The following is a 19,996-nucleotide window of genomic DNA, read 5'->3' as shown; positions in this document are numbered from 1 at the left end:
GTTGTACGGTGGGGTCCACGTGCAGATGTATCTCACGGCCCTTGAAACACCCAATTCCCTCGAATAGGTCTGGAAAGTCCATGCACACCAAATGCGAATGTGACCACCCCCAGGTCTTCTGCCGTCCGGCAGCTCAGGAGCATGCCTTGACCCTCTTCCGACACAAAGATGTTAGCTCTTGTGATCTTATCCCCATGTCGGACTGCCGCTTTGAACTTTCCACGGATGCGGAGTGGAACATCTTGACCGTAGGCATATACTGTGATCGGGGTGGAACGAAGTCTTGAAGGGGTAGACATGTCACTATAGAGGGACGCACTCATAAGGTTTATCGATGCGCCGGTGTCTACTGTCGCCATGATGTCCTGATCAGCCACCTGGATGGGGCACTGGGGCAGCGTCCTGGTGCGTCTGGTGGCGGTGCCGATCATGTGCACCTTGTGTACGGAACGCTCCTCCTCGTCGTCATCCATGTCACTGTTGCTGGGCTCCCCTTCAGCAGCCTCGTGCTCAGCGACCGTGTGCACCATCTGGCAGGGCTTGCTGAACCTCTTGGACCGGCATACTTTTTCGAAGTGATTCATTTTTCCACATCCTGAACATCTCTTGCCCCGTGCCGGGCACTCTGGCGCCGGGTGTCTCGGGCCTCCACAGTAACCGCATGATTGTGCTGATGCACCACCCTGAGGGGTTGTCGTTCTTTTGGGCCATTTGGGCTGTGTCCGGACCTGTATCTTGTTGACCGGTTCCACTTTCATGTTGGCTTGTAGTGCCGCTTCCATGTGGGCCGCCCTGGCCTTGGACAGCTCCTTTGTGCGGCCAAGTGTGAGGATGTCGGGTAGAGGCTTCCCCGATTCTTCCAGTATTCTCTCGCGCAACTTTGCAGAGGCGCATCCTTGGATTATCTGGCCCCTGATCTCCTCTGTAACGTCCTGAAATCCACACGTCAGTGCTAGTTTCTTGAGTCTGGAGTGATATGCATCCAGTGATTCATCCGGCAGTTGCCGTGCCTGTCGAAAAAAATGAACCGTTCGTAATCCTGGTTCGCCATTGGCTCAAAGTGCGCATTGAGAGCATTGATGAGGGTATGATGGGTTTTGGGGGTCGCCTCCGTAAGAGTCCGAGCTATGGAGTGGATATCCTTGCCACCAAGATGGAGGACCATGGCGCGCTTCTGCTCCTTATGGACTTTGGTGGCCTCGAAGAATATTAAGAGCCTGTCCACCCACTCCTTCCACTTCGGTGCGAGAGTGGAGGGCGCACCCTCCACCACAAACGGTTCAATAGGCGGAATGGTAGCCATCGCCCAGGACGCGCTGGATCAGGCCCGCGGCCAGCCGAGGTGGTGTCCGAGGAGGCACTCCGACCAGATCGGAGAGAGCAGGGGCTGCGCACAGACGTGACGATGCCCACCGGCCGGGCAGATGAGGGCCACAGAGATTCCCCCGGTAACCGCAGCGGAGGGCGTGTGGCTGGCGCTCCAACGTCGGTTGGCAGGGTGGCGCCCTGGGATGGGTCGGCACCACGTCCCCTTGAGCAGCTGGGCAGGACCGGACGCCGTCCGGATCGCCTCGCCAGGCATGCCGAGGTGCGATTCACGCACGTGCCACCGAGCACAGTGCGGCACTGGGCATGGAGGTCCAGTAGAGGAATGGCCTCGCGCTACCAATCGTGCTCCGATGCGCAGCAAGAGAGTGCCGGGCAGCGCCGCTCACCTGCAAAGAGCCAGGGGTGGAAGTCTTTCCTCCAGGCGAGCCGTGCGGGGGTGTGCGTGGCAGCAAGGCACGAGCACCACGGGCAAATGGGAGCACCCGCAGCCGCCTCACCCCGGCAGGGGCACACACACACACCCGGAGCGAGGGGTCGGCAACCACCCTCGTCGCCAATTGTTATGTCCTGGGATGGGGGATGTGAATGCCCTAGGGAGATCGCTCTGGGACCTACACTCCGGGGCATCTAATCCTGACTGGGCCTAACACGTGGCCCTAGAATAAACTCAGACGGACACTGGGAATAAGTTTTGTTGCTCGGTCTGCGCGTCTCTCTCTCTGAACGCCTGTGTACGTGCTAGACCTCTTTTTATTATCAGGAGTCACATGACCAGCGCGCCCCACGCCCGGGGCGCCGTGGGCGGACCTCCAAGAACATAACACAGGTCCCGCCTTTCGAATTGATTGGTTTAGCAAATGATTATTAGCGCCGCTGTGCAGCATCCCCAATGCTGTGGACCAAGGTTAGAGGAGGAAAAAAATGCAGGCCTTGGCCGGCTGTGTAATTTTATAGGCGCATGCGTGACACATTCATGCCGCTGCAAAATGACATGATCCAAGTTGGATGTGTTTATATTAAGAAAATAAGAATTGCGCAAAAGCATTTCTTTTTTAAAGCAGATAGGGAGAGCAGCACGGAGGGCTGAAGGAACACGGAAGGCATGTGGCAGAATTAACATGGAGGGTGCGTTGTTATGTTATCTTAATTTGTATAGCACACTAACCACCCGAGAGGGTATTCAGGCGCTTGGGAAGGTGTGTGTTTGTTGTCCCCAAGGTGCTTATACAAAAATACTGGAGAGAGAGAAATGTAGACAGCAGGGAGAGAAGAGAAGGAAACAGAGGCGAGAGAGAGAGCAATTAAGGCTGAGGTCTGGAGTGGCACATTGGAGAGGAAGCAATGTAGTGGCGAAGCACACACGAGTGAGAGCATCATAGAAAAGGAGAGAGGTAAGCACACAGGCATGAGAAAGCAACACAGAGTACAACAGACCAGTGGAGAGAAGTGGACGAGCGAGACAGATGGAAAACACATCAACTCTGATAAAGAGCTTAATCAAAAAGAAAAAGTAGTACTTGAAAAGTGAGTCGTGGAAAGACTTGCAGTAAGGCCCTTTTCCAGGAGTAGAACAAACACAAGAAGAGCAAGAACCCACACACGCTAATGAATAAATATCAAGGAAACGAGAATGACAATAAAGCCAAACAATGGTAATCAATGTGCGGTCTCTAGCCCATTGCAACCTGACAGTAGGTCTTTGCGCAAGCAAACTGGTTGAACTGTCTCGTAGGCGAGACCTAAAAATGGGTATGCTTTTAGAGACTTTCACATACAAATCTAGAGACATAATGTAGAATCTTACCTCAATATTGCAAAGGCATTCTTCCAGTTTTGAGACAACTTCAGAAAATTCTGGCCTTCCCTGTAATAGAATTAAAAAAATGCATTTGCATTGTGACAAAGAGAGGTGCTTTTTATATAACATACTTTTGACAACGGCATTGATTTTTTAGACGTCTTGAAATATAAAGATGCATATGTATGAAGAAGGGGGGAGTGAGGGGTTAGTCATCATAGCTTAACACCTCACTCTGCGTCTTCAGAAACGCAAGGCGGCACCACATATACAAGAATATGGTGCATCCTTGGGTTTACCTGTGCACTTGCGCTACTCTTAGCAACCTAGCGCCAATGCAGGCACTCTTGCACCATACTGCAAGGGTGTCTGCGTGAAGGGAAAGATTGTTTATGTTTAGGAATGCGTCCCTTCCTGCACATAAACAATCTTTAAATGCCGTTTTGTCACTTCTATGTGTGCTGCTTAATGCAGCACACATGGAAGTTACAAAATGTCATTTGTTTTTAAAGATTGTTTATGTGCAGGAAGGGTCTCCTTCCTGAAAATAAACAATCCAAGGCGTTTTGCTTTTTCCATGTGCGCAGCACAAGGCACCACTCATGGAAAAAGGAAAACGAGGACAAATAAAGCATTTCTTCTCGTTTTGCCAAGTCAAGAACAGGTTTTCTTAATTTTGGTGCTGCCTCCTATTTACGCCACCCTTGTAAATAGGGGGCAGCATCAAAATCAATGGGTGTTGCAGTGGAATGCATCCCGCAACACCCATTGCCCACCTCTTTCATGCAAAGCATAGCGTGATAGTGGACCTTATTCACAAGGCAGCCTTAAGCCACGTTAAGTGGCTTAACACTGCCTTGCAAATAAGGTGAGGCAGCCTTATTTTCAAGGCAGCGTTAAGTTACTTTAAGTGGCTTAACACTGCCTTGTAATAGGGCGAGGCCCTATCGCCACAAGAACGTCAGAAAAAGTGAAGTTCCTGTGCCGATAGGGGCTTGTACATATGCCCCAAAATGTTCCATGCTTAAGACCATGCCGTAGAGAAAAATGGGCAGAATTAGCCAATTCAACGTGGACAAGTGATGTCATTAGGAAGGTTGCAAATTAACTGCAAACCCACCCCATCTCTTTCGTCAATTAACATCTTACCCCGGAAAGAATACCGAATTTGTGTTATGATTTTTTATCATGCAGTTCAGTTAAATCAAAATGGCACATAAAAGGGAGACGATGTAAAATATAATATTATTTGCTCTGCGATCATTAATCTACCTCCCTGAACCCTTCTGGTGACAAGCTGTTGGTGATGGTTTTGCATTGCTGTTCGTTTGTCTCTTTGAGTTTGTGTGTTTATTGTTTCATTTACTTTTTGTGAGCTATTTACAGATTCTGTTTGTGAGAAAGTGCCATCTTTCTTGCATTGGTATGCCCCCACTTTTTGCTGAACTGCTGAACTGCTGATGTGCTTTGACCGAGTGTGCCCTGGGCTCCTGCCAACCAGGTGCCCAGGGCCTGCGTTCCTTCCCTAAAACTGTGTTGAAACTAAAACCCAATTGGCATCTCTGGCCACCTATCAGCCGCTAGTAAATGGTACCCCAGGTACCCAGGGCATGGTGACCAGAAAAGGCCCCTAAGGGCTGCAGCACTTTTTTTGCCACCCTTAGGGGCCCTGTACCCTGACACTAACACACTGCCCTTGCAGGCTGAGTGTACCAGTAAAGAAATAAACAGAAAGTCGACATGGCACACATCCCTGTGTGCCATGCCCACAAACCCACTGCCCTGGCATACATTAGTCACCCCTTCAGCTGGGTGCTCTATGCCAGTGGTGTGGGCACAGGTGCATGAGCCCTGTGCCCCTACAGTACCCAGGGCCATTCCTGGGCACTGTAAGTGCAGTGCTGTCATTAGGAGTATATGGTGCTGGGAGGTCATCATAAAGAACTCCACAGCACTATGGTGGCTTCACTGAAGACTGAGAAGTTTGGTATCAAACTTCTCAGCACATTAAACCTGCACTGATGCCAGTGTGAGATTACATGTAAAATGCACCAAAGGACATCTTGGAGATGCCACCTGTACTCTAACCTACAATCCACCTCTAGACTGAGAGGCTGCCTAGGCTGCCACACAGCAGACATGTTGCTGGGCCCCTGCTCTCCTGGGCCTGCAACAATGCACATCCTGGGCGAGGTGCTAGATGTCCTCCCCCAGGATGGGCAGGGGGATGCTTCAAAGGCCTGCCGCCTCTTTGAGCTTCTCCCGACCATTTGCTGTACCCAGCAACTGTCCCCCACCAGTTCTGACCCCCACTCTGGCGGGAAGACTGGCGGGAAACCCTATGTCAGGAAGGGGGGTGTGCCAGCCTGTGCCAACACCACCCCTCAGGTAGGAGAGGCGAGGTGAAGCACGACCCCGGGCTCTGGCCTTCTTGAAGATGTGGAGCCCGGCCCAATCACAGCTAGGCTCCTGCCCCCTCCCACAGGAGAGGAGCAGACTAGGGTGTGTGTTCCCACCCCAGGACAGGGACCTATTGGTCCCTGCCCTTGCCCTACCTATAACGCCCAAAAATTCAGTATTTAGGGGCTCTCTGAACCTTCCTTCCTTAGATCCTGATACAAAAAGAAGAAAGAAGATCAAGAAGAAGAAGACCTGCCGTGCAGCTGCTAACAACAGGACGACACCCACTGACTTGGCCCCCGCCCTACCGGCCAGTCGACCCTGGAACCTACCCCTTCTAAATCCCAGCGAATCCTGCAGACAGCAACCTTGGACAACCTGAAGGACCTGCCTGCCTTGACCCTCTAACAGACTGGGTCTCCCATGAGCAGAGTCTTTGGTCCAACAGCAACACCCCTGGTGCCAGCCAGGAACCGCGAATCCAGCCCAGTCTGCACCCGCCAAGCCCGGCCTGTGCCCGAGGGATCCAAGAGCATGGGGACGTCCCCCTGGAGACTGTGATCCGAGGTCCAGTGCCCAAAGACCCTCCTCGAAGACCCAGATGACGCCTGCAGCCTCAGAACCCGACTCCCCACCAACCGCGACCAGCCGAGGGTAAGATTTCCCGACACCCAAAGACACCCCTGCACCCGGCGCCCCACGGCCCACTGTGCCCTCCTTTGGGGTACTCGCCTCTTCTACAAGATCCCAACTTACCTCTCGAAGTGGTGGTGGCACCTGAAGAATCTGCGTCCCCGAGTCTGCAGCCTTTGTTCCCTTTATACCTTTTCCATTGAAAAACATTGGGCGCCCAACGGCTCAAAAGCACCCTGCACCCAGCAGGCCGAGTGCCGCTAAAAGTGCAACTACTACCCTACTCTACTTCCCGACTTGCCCTGAGTAAGTGACCAGGAGCCCAGCTCCCACAGCCGTGTGGCCTGCTTGCTTGCAGCGACCTACCGACGGACCCCTCCCCTCCATTGGATTGCATTGGGCCTACTCTTTCTGCACCCGGCTTGCCCTGTGCTGCTGAGGGTGCACCTACAGTACCTTTCCGACCCTGGGCAACCCCTGAGTCTATGCCAAGAACCCTAACTTCACCAGTCAAGTACTCACCTGGAAACTGATAACTCCCTTTCCTGCCATAGGATAACATTGACTGGTTTGACTCGAAAAATCTTCTAAGTGTAACGTTTTGAAACACTAAAATAGTCCTCTAAAATCTGCATATTAAGGAAATCCAAATTACTCACCTGGAATAGGGAGAGGAGCCAGTACTGTACCTTTCAGCCCAGTACTGAACCCCAAAAGTTATTTTACCCATACTTACCCATAACCTGAATTTTCTACCATAGGAAACCATTGACTGTTTTTCTCTGAAATTTCTTCTGTCTACTTTTGAAATTTGCAAATATTCTTTAAAAATCGTACCAAATACTGAAACATAAATACTTACCTGTCTTAGGTAGAGACCCCAGTACTGAACCTAGGAGTCCAGTCCTGGATTACTAAAGTCACAAGAACCTACTTTACCTGTGACTTGAATTTCCGTCCAAAGGATAACATTGCTAGTTTTTCACTGAAAAGTTTCGAAGTGTCAACTTTTAAAATACCTTTTTAGTCCTTAAAAATTGTTGCATTAACTAAAACGTTTTTACTAAACTGTTTTCAGCTTAGACCTCAGGACTGAATCCAGGATCCAGTCCCCGAGTTACCAAAGTAATCTATAAAGTAATCAGCTGCATTTATGTAGAAAATTTCATTGAGCCCAATGTTAGATTGTGTTTAGAGTTGTGTTGCCTACTGCGACTACTGTACCTATTGTGTTTACAAAGTTTATTGCATCTCTGCAAAGTAATTACCTGCAGGTACTCATCTTGAGAAAAGTACATTTTGATACCTGTTGGTTCTAAAAATAAAACAACTATATATTTTGATACAAAAACAATTGGCTTAGAGTTCAGTTCTTGAGTGTGTGATTCCTTTTGCTGACTGAGTGTCTACAACAAATGATTTACACTGCCCTCTGGTACTGCCTTACTGCTCGACCAAGCTACCACTGTGGAGAAGTGTGGCTCAGGGGTTAGAGGCGGCAGACCCGGAAGCTGAGATCGGCCCTGGACCAGGGTTCAATTCCCCGCCTCGGCGGGTCTTGGGCTCAAAAATTCCACGGACTCGATAATTCTCGATCCGGTGCCTTCTCAACTCACGGGTTCACACTCTGCGACTCTGGGCAATAGCTTGCTTAATCTCCACAATGGCCCCTCGCGGCGGGATGCCTGGCTTTCACCTTGCGGATACCCTGCCGGGGTTATCTCACAGGGGAATACCAGGACGGGTTCCCTAAGCAAGCGCCGGGAAACCCTTTGTGGGTAGCTGTGCGCTATATAAGCTCATTTACATTTACAAGGTCAGACCTGACTTTAACCTCTGTTATACCTCCGGGGTTGGTGGACTCTATGCACACTGTACCTTACTTTGGTCCACTATATATAGAGCCAATTTCTCACACAGTTTTATTGCATATTTGGGGCATATTTACAAAACGCAGGAATGTACCATATTTACATAAATACGCCACACCCCTGTGTTTCCCCTAGCGCTGGCACTAATAAAGCTGCATAACGGCAGCGTAGGCACCCTGCTGCCATGCTGCAAGAGAGCCTGTGCTCAACAATGGAAATGTGCTATTTCTATGTGTGCAGTAGAATGCAGCACATATGGAAAGAGCAAAAAAGGGGGAGAAATTAAATATTTCTCCTCCTAGCGCCATTCTAAGTCCAGGAATTACCAAGCCGTTGTTTTCGGCTCTGCCCCAGCCTTGTAAATATAAGGCAGCATCAGAAAGCAATGGGTGTTGTGGTGGAATGCCCACAACAACGCCCATAGCCCGCCCTCTGCTGCAACAGACTGTGGTGGTAAGGGGCATATTTACAAGGTGGAATTGAGCCACATTAAGTGGCTGAGCGCCATCTTGTAAATATGGAAATGGCGCAATGCCCCTAGAGTGGCAAGAAAAGTGATGCTCTAGTGGCCGTTAGGGGTTTGTAATTATGTCCCTTTGAAACTAATGCAGTCTGTAGGCCGACTTAAACCTAACTATTAGTGGTGTGTTTGACTCTGATTTCGAAGGCAAGGTATTGCAAAAATATCGAAGTTTGAAATTCTGGGAGTTTTAGCACTCATTTCTTGTATATACATCATAGTGTGATTGAATACAATAAATGTTAGTGCCACGCTCAATAACCGAGACATAAAGAAAGTAAAGCATTTTGCTTTGAAGTGTTTTAAAATGCAGACCAGAGGTAAAAAAATGTTTTTTTGATAGTATCATCTTATGATGCTCCCTCGAATCTCTAACAGCTGTTCAATGCAATTTTTACTCCCAGCCATTGAGCAAACAGCATGGTGGTTTACAAATAATTCATGCAACCCTGCACAGGAACTAAAGTTGCTGTGTTGCGTGAGAGGGAGAGAGCAGAACACCACATATATTAAAATATGGGGCTGTTTTCATCTCTCCCTGAGCTGGCACATATTAGGATGCCATGCACCAAGGCAAAAGCCCTTGCACAGTAGTGCAAGGGTGTATGCATTCTCTAAAGAATGGTTTTGTACTGGAAGGGGACCCTTCTGGTACAAAAACTATGCTTTAACACTTTTCCTGTTTTTTATGTGTGCTGTACAATGCAGTACAAATGCAAATTACGAAAAACAAGGAGAAATGAGAACGTTCAAAAGGCCTACAATTTTGGCACAAATCCCTTTCTTCAAACATTGTAATCCCACCTTGACACAAAAAAACACAGAGCAGTGCATAGTGCAACATTGCGTTTCTTTGGATAGTATCCAATCTAAATTCTGATACGCTTTGGTTCTTTATATGTTCTTTAGGGGACTATGGTTTCTTGGTTTCCTGCTCCTGTTACTGTTTGCCCATGCTCAGATTGGTGCCCGTAGTTCATCCTTCCCACCTTCTCCCATGTCACTGCTAACCATGGGCGGAAAATCCGTTCGCTCGCGGATTTTGCGGATTTTCGGTAAATTCGCAATCCGCGAGATTCGCGAATCTCCCGCAAAATCCGCAAATCCGCGAGCAGCGGATTTTGCTCGCACTGTTCGCACTGTTCGCGTGAGTTCGCGCCCCGCGAATAAGTGCAAAATTGCAGAAATACGATCTTAGCAAAACTGAAAGTAACTACTTACCAGGTTCAAAAGTTCAGGCTCATCATTAGTAGCCATTTCCTGTAGTTCTTCCTGAGGGGCCCCTCCAGAGTTCAGTTGCCAGTTGAAACTATTATGTGACCCTGCTCTGAACCTCAGAATAGTTACACATATGCCACAAAGGTCCTGAATTACAGCTAAGGGAGACAAGCAGGAGCCAGGCTGGAAGTTCAAATCCATTAATCAGCCCCTAATGCATTATTGTCAGTTGGGGCAGGGCAGGTGTTGTAACAAATTTTGCAACAATGAAAGCACTTAGCAAGTGCAAAAGATCACTAATCAGGAAGCACTAAGGAAGCAGGTGCCAGCTAAAAAAATATTCTGTGACACATTAATCAGCCCCAAATTAATTCAGGTCACTTGAGGCAGGGAAGGTGTGCTTGCGTTGCCACAATAATGTACACTGACTGGACAACCAGAGGGTGCTGTGATGAAACAGAGGGTGGCATGGGTGGGCCAAAGGGTGGCATGAGTAGTCAGAGAGTGGCAGTGGTGACAGAGAGTGGCAGTGATGAAGAAGAGTGTCCCAAACAGGCTGGACACGTAGAAACAACAAGTTCGCGAAACTTGCGACCCGACAGGTAAGTTCGCAATTTGCGACATTGTAAAAAACCCTCGCGAACTGGCAGAAACCCGCGCAAACACAAAAAAAAAAAATCCGCAAATTCGCGAGAATTCGCGGATTTTGCGGATTGCGAGTTCGCAAATCCGCAAAATTCGCGAACGCGAGATTCGCAAAATTCGCCCATGCCAAGTCACTGCATGTCCATTCCACACTTCCTTGTGCCTGGTGCAAGTCAAACCTTTAACGCTGCATTGCTGCTGAGAAAACAGCCACGATTTACCTGTACTGCATATTTAGTAGTATGCCTCCATGGATTAACGATGTAGACAGTTGCAATAAATACTGGCGATCGCCTGTCGCACTTCCTCCCATGTCGCTGCCTGCCCCTCCAACTATCCCTTGTGTCTGGTGCTCCCGTCTCCATCTCGAATTACAGAACAGCGTAAAACAATGATAGTCAGACTTTTAATGCTGCTTTGCTGTTGTGAAAACTGCTCGGAGTTCCCTGCACTGCTTATTTAGTAGTATGCCGCCTTGGAATTAATGATGTACAGGACTGCAATGAATACCGTTTTATCTAGTCTGTTTGTATAACAAAAGAAAGATACGGCTTCAAACTTTTCGGTTTCTGCAACGTCTATCGATATGTGCTTGTAATCTTTCGGTCACTAAAGAACAACAGCATAATGATGGACCTAAGAGAAACTTGCATTTATCAACAAATATTGTGAGATATATAGGCTTTTCGAGAGTTGCCTGTTTGTTTATTCTATTTAAAATTCTTTCTGGACTGCATGTTTTAATTGGATTCAATCAATTTTCTTTTATGTCCTTAAATGAGTACTCCAGCAATTCTGAAATGTCATAATCTTTGTTGGGGTGTGTGTGGTTGCGTATGCGTTCTACTGCTCAGCCTCTTTAACCCCTTGCATGCGGCGGGAATTCCCCGCCCATGCTGACTCCGCCTTGCGCGGGCGGAGTCATGACGGAACGGTTACGTCATCAGCACAGCTCACCCGTAGCTGATGACGGAAACGTTCTGTCATCAGCATGCAAGGGGTTAAAGAACGTCCCCCGAGCTTTACTTTGCAGCACTCTATTTAGACAACTGAATTAAAGCAGAGTTCTGCTACCTTTTCCAGTGCCCTCATTCTTTATTTGCTCTTTTGGAACTCTACTTCCATCTTACTAAAAGGCAGAACTAAGGCGAAGATGGGCAAAGATACCAAGCAGCACCTGCAGCAGATCTTTAAGTGCGGAAAGTTTGTTATTCGCTAGCAGCGACATAACTGTAGGGTGGGGCGTTTGCGGTGTTACACCCCCCTATTGTCGTGGGGCTGAGCCTTGCATTCACACTGTGTTAAGTTGACATGAGCTTATTAGAAGTTTAAACGCCATTTTTCCTTTCTGCTGCCTTTTGCACACAGCACACATTATAATAAATGTTTAGAGTTCAGCAGAGTGTTTTGCTTCACACGAGAATAACATGTTTTCCTATATTAGCAGCCTTGCTTGGTACACTTAGTCTGCACAGTGAGTGCTGAGGCCTTCAAGGTTATTTCAACACAGTGCTTGTTATTCAGACTGATCAGCGCACGTTCTAGACATAACATATATGCAGCTGTCGCTACCTCTGAGATTGGTTTAATAATGCACTGCGTAGGCATGATCACACACACTTGGAGAACATTCACATGCTGAGAGCTGGTGTAGAATCTGATGTGATCCATTTCTGCTAGTACCAGAGGTATGGGGCCGCCTTTGTAATCCCAAGAGACCTTTTGTAGATATAAAATAACCTACTAGCAAGGGAGGGTGAAATATAGATATATTTTAAACATGTTTCCATTTAGCATTATAACATGCTTTCTCCCTTTGTATTTTATGGAAAAGTAACTATGCTGATAATCTTGTTGCTTATAATATGTCTGCTTGTATTAGCTAAGATACTGCGCATGAGAACATGGCATTAGAAATAAATATTTCAAACTTGCACATGTCTTCTTTTACTCCCTGTTTTGGACTGGTATGATAGTATTACAAAAGAGTGTTCATGTGTTCCACATTGCCTGAGGTAATCTAAGTTCCATGTTCTGGGTTGTCTAATCATTGATGTTATGGAAGAGCCAATGAGACACTGATGCTAATCTTGTAGGGGATATTGGCTACTAGGGTGAGTTTTGGCACACCCTTATTCATTGAGGTTCCAAGTCTCTATGCACAATTCTGTGTAGGAGCAGAATCCCTGCTACACTATAAAATGTATTCTTTAGTAAATAGTTGGGTGCAAGTCCTTTCATTCAGGTAGGTTGATGTGTCTGTCAGATTTCACTTGGGAGTTTCACATGCACACAGATTAAAAACACATTGGATTCTATTTTGAAGGACTTAAAAAGGTTAGATAGTTGCAAAATCATGTGTTTTAAAATTCCTTAAGGCCCCCTTGTGCCCTACTTTGCATATAATGTATTTTCACAAGATAAGATAGCGTGTTTGTTGGGAAATCTGAAGTTTACCCCCCCCCCAATCTTTACTGACCAAGCTACGGCCCTGCTTGCTGGGCGTTATCCCTGCCGTCCTGTATCTAGGTCAGTATAAATGAGAATGGAGCATGCACCAACATGTTGATATTTCACAGTTTGCAATGATGAGAAAGATGCACTCTGGGAGTTGTTGTCCTGATTTTATAATGGGTAAAGATTACTACACTACCTACAAAGCAAAGATAAAAAGCCATTTTCTGAATCTCTAAGAAATCGACCAGGAAAACTTGAGTGCTCTGGTTAAAATGCATGTTTTAAACAGAAAGCAGTTACCCACAGACCCAGTGAGAGTGTTTAGCAGACCTCAGACCCAAACACTTCACTCAAAAATAGACCGAAGTATGTTTTGTTTAGGACATTTGGGGCCGTATTATGAGTGTGCCCCGGGGGCGCAACAGGCTACTGCTCCTGCTTTGCTTGCTCCCGGGGCACTTTGGTATTATAGAAGTGGCTGCAGACGCTTACGCGTCCTGTTCTGTATTACTGATAGTGCTGGCACATTTAAAGCACCAATGCTATCTTCAGAGGGTGTTCCCTCATTTGAAAAGGGATTTGGCCCCATGCGAATGAGGGAATACCTTCACCTCTGTGACCACTCCGTATTACAGATATGGGTGCCAAGTCAAAGAAGCTCTCAGAAGGTGTATCCCCAGAGAGCAGCCCTCTGGAGGTGAGAAAGGGGGTGCTATGGACCCCCAGACACCTCCCTACAGGCCGGTGCAGGCATTCACTGAACCCACCTGGAAGGGGATCTCTAATTCCCCTTCAAAGTGCAGGTGGGTTGCCATCTGCACTGTGAAACACGGACCGGCTTCAAAGCAGCTGCTCCATTTTTCACAGGAATGGCGCTGCCTCAGGGTAGTGTGAGTTTGCGGCTGCCCTTGGTGCAGCTCATTCATGATAATATGGCACATTTTCATTGTTTGCACCAGGCGCACCTTATAGATGGTGAGCCCAGCGCAAACAATGAAAATGTGCCTTTTGTGTAATACGGTCCCTGGACAGCTCCATATCAATAGCTACCAAGCTGCACCATGTCTTGTGACGCCTTCAGCCAATATTCGCTTTTTACCAACAGCACTGAATATGATGGGGGTTTCCAGCCAATGTTTACAGTGTTAACCCCATGGCTGCTAGGCGTTTTCCCGTCCTGCGCTGGGTTTTATTGTTTTACATTATTTTATGACGAGCTGGCCTTGTCATCCGCGCACATTAGCCTCGAAGGGGTTAAGGATGAAAGTACAAATCCTAGAATGCAACATGTTATTTGGCGAAAAAGACAGGGCTGCTTCGCGTTCTGCAGTTCTGAGAGCAAAGGCAGAAAGCAATTGACATTTGAACAGAGTACAATTTGGCTACACGATATTCAGAGGGTGGGCAGTTGACTCGGGTGAGACAAGGAAATTATAACATTTAGATGTCTACCAGGCTGAGTGGAAGACTTTATAAAGCTGAGTAAATGTCATTAAATGAGCATGACACCAAATGAAAAGTTACAGTTAAACCAGTTTGGTTAAATCTGTAGTCTTGACAGCTACCGTAAATTCACTTAAAGTTGGAGAAGCCTTACTATTTTCTCCAAAAACACTCCAGAGCTGCTAAGCAATAGAGCCACATATCTAGCTCGCCCTGTCCTTTCAACCTCCATTAATTTAGTGCATACCGCATTCTTTTCACTCATAGTCACCTTTTTGTCAAACACAAATTCTCCATAGATTTCAGTGGAATCGTACTATTTTCGAAACTGTATTACATTCCAAAATTTAGTCATTCTCCATTCACTTTCTCACTCTCTAAAACATCTATTTTCAGCCTCTTAAGAGAGTCAAGTGATTGACAGATAAATCATAGTTCAGTAGGAGTGGAACATCATATAAGCTTTTATATGCAGCAGATAATAGCTCTCATGTAAAGTGCTCTGATACCCATTTGGGTCATGTTTGCACAATATAAAAATGGTAATGTAGATTACCATGGGTCAGCCAAAGTACTGGTTACTTTTAAGCTGCCACCCCATCCCCGTTTTCTTTGCATTTTTGTTATGCTAACTTGCTATCCATGGTTTGTGGTTTTTTTTAGAAGGATAAACATGTACTGTACATGTCCTGCTATAATTTTGTAATCATGTGCTTCCAGGACTAAGGGGCATATTATCAAGACAGGAGATAAAATTATCGCAGTTTTAGCAGCAGAAAACTGCAGCTAAAACAGCGATAATGGGCTTGATAATATGCTCTATGGAATTCCAATTGAAGCCCATGTAAAATGTGAAGGACGTCTAATATGGGCTTCAATTGGAATTCCATGTAAATGCATCACTGTGCAATTTCACCTTTCCACCTCTAGGGGATATTACTTCAGTGACCATCCAGGTTTAACCTTGCACCCTTCTTTGCAATCCCAAGCTTCCGCTCCCAATTGCAGAAAGTTTTGGCATTGGATTAGCTTAACAAGCTATGGCTGACCCTTGAAGGGTTTTTTCTTTTAAGTCCCCCAGAGACTGAGGGTAGGGATATCCCATCTTCGTGTTGGGGGAGTCTGCATGCTCTTGCAGCTCCTCCTATACCTTTTTCAACAAAGGGGGTGACCCCCCTTCTCAGGGACCACCTCGCACCCAAAAACTTGCAGCAATCTCCATGTCTTGCAAGGCTTAATGAGGCGCTTCTTGTGCAAAGCGTGCATATCAGAGCAGCGGCTCTCCTGCTGCTCTGGGGAGAGCTGTCCTGACTGATGGCCTCATGCCGCATCCGACCTTCGTTGGGGGCCCAGTCTCACCCAGACCCCTTTCATTGCAGTGGAGGTGGTAACAGCTCGGGAAACATACCCCCGGCTTTTCCTGCCAGCTCCTCGTCTGGTCAGCACCCTCGCGTGCTGCCGCGAGAGCTGGCACTTCTATTCTAATCTGCTCACTCCTGCAGGCAGACACGAAGGCTGCACCTGTACCGGCGGGGCTTCGGGAGAGTGCGACGGCACTCACCCACGTTCCTCCTGCCACAGGGGAGTGCGACGGCACTACCCCTCCTTCTGGCTTCAACGGGCCCAGAGTTGGGAGTCCCAGGCCCCCAGGAGGTCTACACAGGGGCGCAATGGCTCTCCCCGGCATTCGGCTTCCCTCACAGCAGGGGAATGCGATGGCACTCCAGCTCCTTACGGCAGCCACTGTGGCCTGGAGTTGTGGGTACCAGTCCCCAGAATTCTTCACGGGGAGTGCGACAGCACTCCCTGACTTCACCTTCGGTGGAGCCCCTGGGATTACTTCACGGGGAGCACGATGGTGCTCCTTGACTTTCGCTTCTTCAGGGCTAGGGTAGATTCCTGGCAGCCCCTGAGCACCTTCACAGGGAGCGCGATGGCGCTCCCCGACTTTCCCTTTCTTCTTGGGGCTGTACGCGGGACCTCACCCACCCCAGGGGCCCATCGAAGACCGGTGGCAGAGGCCCAAGTGCTTCGTTGTCTGGCTGATTCGAGGTTCCTTCGGGGGGGTGCATATCTAAGCCCCACAGGGGGCCAATTTTCACCATTTTGGCCTCTTCTTGCTCCTGGTGGCCAGCCCTAGCCACCTGGAGCCCTTTTCACCAGCAGCAGGGGGGCTCAGCAAGGAGCTGTCTTCACTGGCTCCCTGCAGCAGCCTTTCATTTGGCTCTCCTTCTGGGCCTCTCTTCTCCTAGTGCAGAGGCCCAGGCTTCTCCTCACTGGCCCTGGACTCCCTCCAAGGGGTAGTCCGGGGTCCTGGGACAGTCAGGAGGTTCCTGCTTCCAACTGCCCATAGCACCAGGCTTCAGCACTAGGCTTCCTCAGGTAAACCACACCCCAGAGAGCTCCTCCCTTGGGTAAGCCTTAGACTGGTGCTCTGCAATGCTACCCTCTGAGAGTCAAGCGCTACAACGGGGAGTTTGATTCACAGTGAAGGGCAAATGTAGACATGTTGTTTGTGCAGGCCTCACAGCTACTGCCTCATTTTCCAACATTATAAAGCCTATTCCATGTCACCACCCAAATCTGCATAATTCCTGCCACACCATTCTATCTGTACCTGCTCCTGGGCTGCGCATGGCAGAGCTCTCCGACGCACAGCCCTTACACGGGTGCACACGCATGTGCACACATGTCTACATGGAGAGCTGATATCAATGCCTTTTTCTCATATTCTCCGCTTTAAAGGTAAGGCTAACCTTACAAAGCTGAGATACAAATTGCTATAAATGATGCAATAATGTAAATATAAGTACACGATGTACTTCTTAGTTATGCTTAAAAACTTCAGTTTTTACTTTGCATCTTTGAGGAACAATGGTGTAATGGTGGGCATTTCCCTGCTCATAACCCACCCGGTGCCATTTTCAGGGCTGAGCAGACTGTTCCTTGGAGTTAAAACACCTGGTGATGCCATTTGGAAGACAAATGTTATAGAACAGTAACAGAAGCTGGGTACAACAAAGGTGACACCAGGACATCCAGTTTAAAATAAAGACGACATATTTGAACCTCTTTCTGCCTCAAGCTAATGGTGAGGGGCCCCTCTCTAAAATAAGCGTTGGCACTCTGTCCACCTCAAGTTGTCCCCTGTGTTTTGCTGTGTCTCTACTCTCTACCCCTTCACATTTCTGTTTCTGTGTACCACTCTGCCTGTGCCTTCCCACTGCACCTTGCTCTTGGTCCCATCTCTGCCTGACCCTCTTCTCTACTTGCCCATCTTCATGTCTCTGCACCCTCCCCTGGGCTCTGTCTCCTATTGGATTTCCCTTTGCTGTTTTCGAATTGCCTGCTCCTCCTTCTGATCACTGGACACCTCTTCCTGCCTCCGTCACTGCTTGCCTGCGGTTGAATGTCAGCTATACTCCATATCTGGCCATCTTTGTGTTTTCCTGTCTCTTCCCCTACTCTTCCTGTGTCTGCAGGCCCCCTCAGTATCTGCCCCTTTTTGAATGTCAGCCATGTTCCTTGTGTGTCACTGTTTTTGCTTCCCAGCCTGTCTTCCTTTCTGTCTAGTTCTTTTCCTATCCCCTCTGATCCTTCTTTCTGTCGGCCTCACTGTGATTCATGTATTTACATGTTACCCGTCTGCGCTGCTGGCCTTTGTCAATTGTGCTTCTCGTCTCATGGTCTTCTGCTCTTCCACTTCATCTGCCCCTCTTCGTGTGTCTAGTCTCAATAACCACATGAGTCGATCCTCTCATCTACCCTTCCACCTGCCTGCCTGCAGCTTGCCATATTTTTCTTCTTTCCATTTGCTTTTCTGTCCCTCTCTGTGGTATTCTACCTCCCAATCTCCCTGTCGCTCCACTTGCCAATCTCGGTATGTCTGTGAAGTCCTCTTGTCATATACATATTTGGTCTTCTACTCTGTCTGTCTTTCCTTGACTCGGATTGACTTCTTTTTTTTCACATCATTCTGCCTTGTTTCCCATCTCATTGCCAATCTCCCTCCTTTTTCTGTTTTTTTCTCTCTCCCTTTCTTCCTGCCTCATGCTGAATATCAGTCATACTCCAAGTCTGGCCTTCTAATTTTCCCACTTTTCTTCCAGTCTGCCTACTCCTTTCTCTGTGTCTGACTGCTGCTCATGTCTTTGTCTGGCCCGATTCGTTGCAATCCCTGAGTGGTGCCTTTCCTGCCCCTCTCTCTACCGCTCAGTGTGATGGCTGTCAGCCTGCATGCATTCTGCTTGTTATCTCTTTTTGTCTACCCCTTCCTGTTTCTGCCTTTTTAAATGCCTCTCTATCACTAACTACCCTAAAACCTTCCCTGCCTGCCCCTCTCGCTCTCTCTGCATGTATGTCCTCTTGTCACAGGCGGCCTCTCATCCTGCCTCTGTCTTTGGCGGTCTCTGTCGGCTACTCCTGCCTCTTCCTCATTTTTGTCTCACTCCCTCTCTCTTGGGTTCTCCTCTTGCCCCACTTTCTGCATTCCTCTCGGCCTTCACCCCGTATGTATTCCTTTTCGGTATCATCCATGCTCCACTTCGGCCCTTTCCTTACGTTTTCCTGTCAGTCTTTTCCCTATGCCTGGTGGTCCTTTTCCCTTCCTGTCTCCTTGCCACAGTCCTGTCTTTTTTATTTATTTTTAATGTATTTATTCAATACGATTTTATATAGCGCGAACATTACCCGAAGGTGTCAGAGCGCTTTACAAAAGAACCAGTTGCGTTACATAAGGACTTTGGATTACATGAGGTACATAAAAGATATCAACAGAAAAAAAATTGCAAATGTACAAGTGGAGCAAAAGGAAAAAATTGCAATTGTACAAGTTGAAGAGTCACTTAAGGAAGAAATACCAACAAATAAACTCTAAAATCACAAATTTACAGAGCAGGAAATTCTTGCCATTGTCAGCCAGCTGTTCAGGTGGTGTTGCACTCAAGGGTGGTGGTCTTGGGTGACTGAAAGTCTTTAGTCCAGAAACGCCTACGATTCAATTAAAATATGAATTTGACCCACAGGCTAACGTCTCCTGTCTTTTGTCTCTTTGTAAAATTCTCTCTGCCCCCTGCTCTACTATTTATCCTCTGTCTGCCACTATCCATCTCTCTTCTCATCTCCCCTTTCATGTGTCCGCCACTTTCCATTCAGCTCTTCCTGTGGATCATCTGCCCTCTCCTATTGTCTCTTTTTATGGCTGTTGATTGCTTGGTGTGGATTTATCCTTAATTTGCTCTATTCACAATGTTTGCCTTCCCCTAGCTCAATGTATCTGTTAAACTGTAACCCCTCCTAGACATGCGAGTAATCCCCCTCCGCCTATGGCCTTGCCCAGGCACCAAACTCTACCATTCCCTTTGGGTAATCAAAGTCAGAGTCTTAGCTGGTGGAAAACAACTGACGTTTATTTTGAAACATGAAACATAAACACACATTTTTTTTCATCCGTATGCTCCATGATTTCACACAATATCACATCTATGAAATATCACATTCTGATGCATCAGTTCCTAGCTTCTTCCAGCACAGGCAGCCCCCTTGTTAGACGGCCCCCCTTTTTGGTGTCTTGCGCGTGCGGCCTCCAGGCTTCCCTTGCTACTGATATCTGAGTGGGTGGCCGTCAGGTCCGGCTTGGGCTGCAAGTGCTGTGACCGTATGCTGCGGACCCCAAGCTGGCCA

General features: G+C 47.8%; 1 protein-coding gene across 2 annotated transcripts in view; it reads right to left on the bottom strand.

Moving 5' to 3' along the window:
• The window catches only part of LOC147747399 (serine/threonine-protein kinase TNNI3K), a 2,862,006-nt gene that overhangs the window by 183,254 nt on the left and 2,658,756 nt on the right, over window positions 1-19,996 (bottom strand). For both annotated transcript variants that reach the window (XM_086953863.1, XM_086953861.1), the window contains one exon: window positions 3,134-3,193. In XM_086953863.1, coding sequence (XP_086809989.1) covers window positions 3,134-3,193 — 60 coding nt within the window. The remainder of the gene's footprint in view (window positions 1-3,133; window positions 3,194-19,996) is intronic.

The sequence above is a fragment of the Lissotriton vulgaris genome, chromosome 1_1 (genome assembly GCF_964263255.1).
Source record: "Lissotriton vulgaris chromosome 1_1, aLisVul1.2, whole genome shotgun sequence".
Classification (NCBI taxonomy): domain Eukaryota; kingdom Metazoa; phylum Chordata; class Amphibia; order Caudata; family Salamandridae; genus Lissotriton; species Lissotriton vulgaris.
This window is presented reverse-complemented; position numbering and strand designations above follow the sequence as displayed.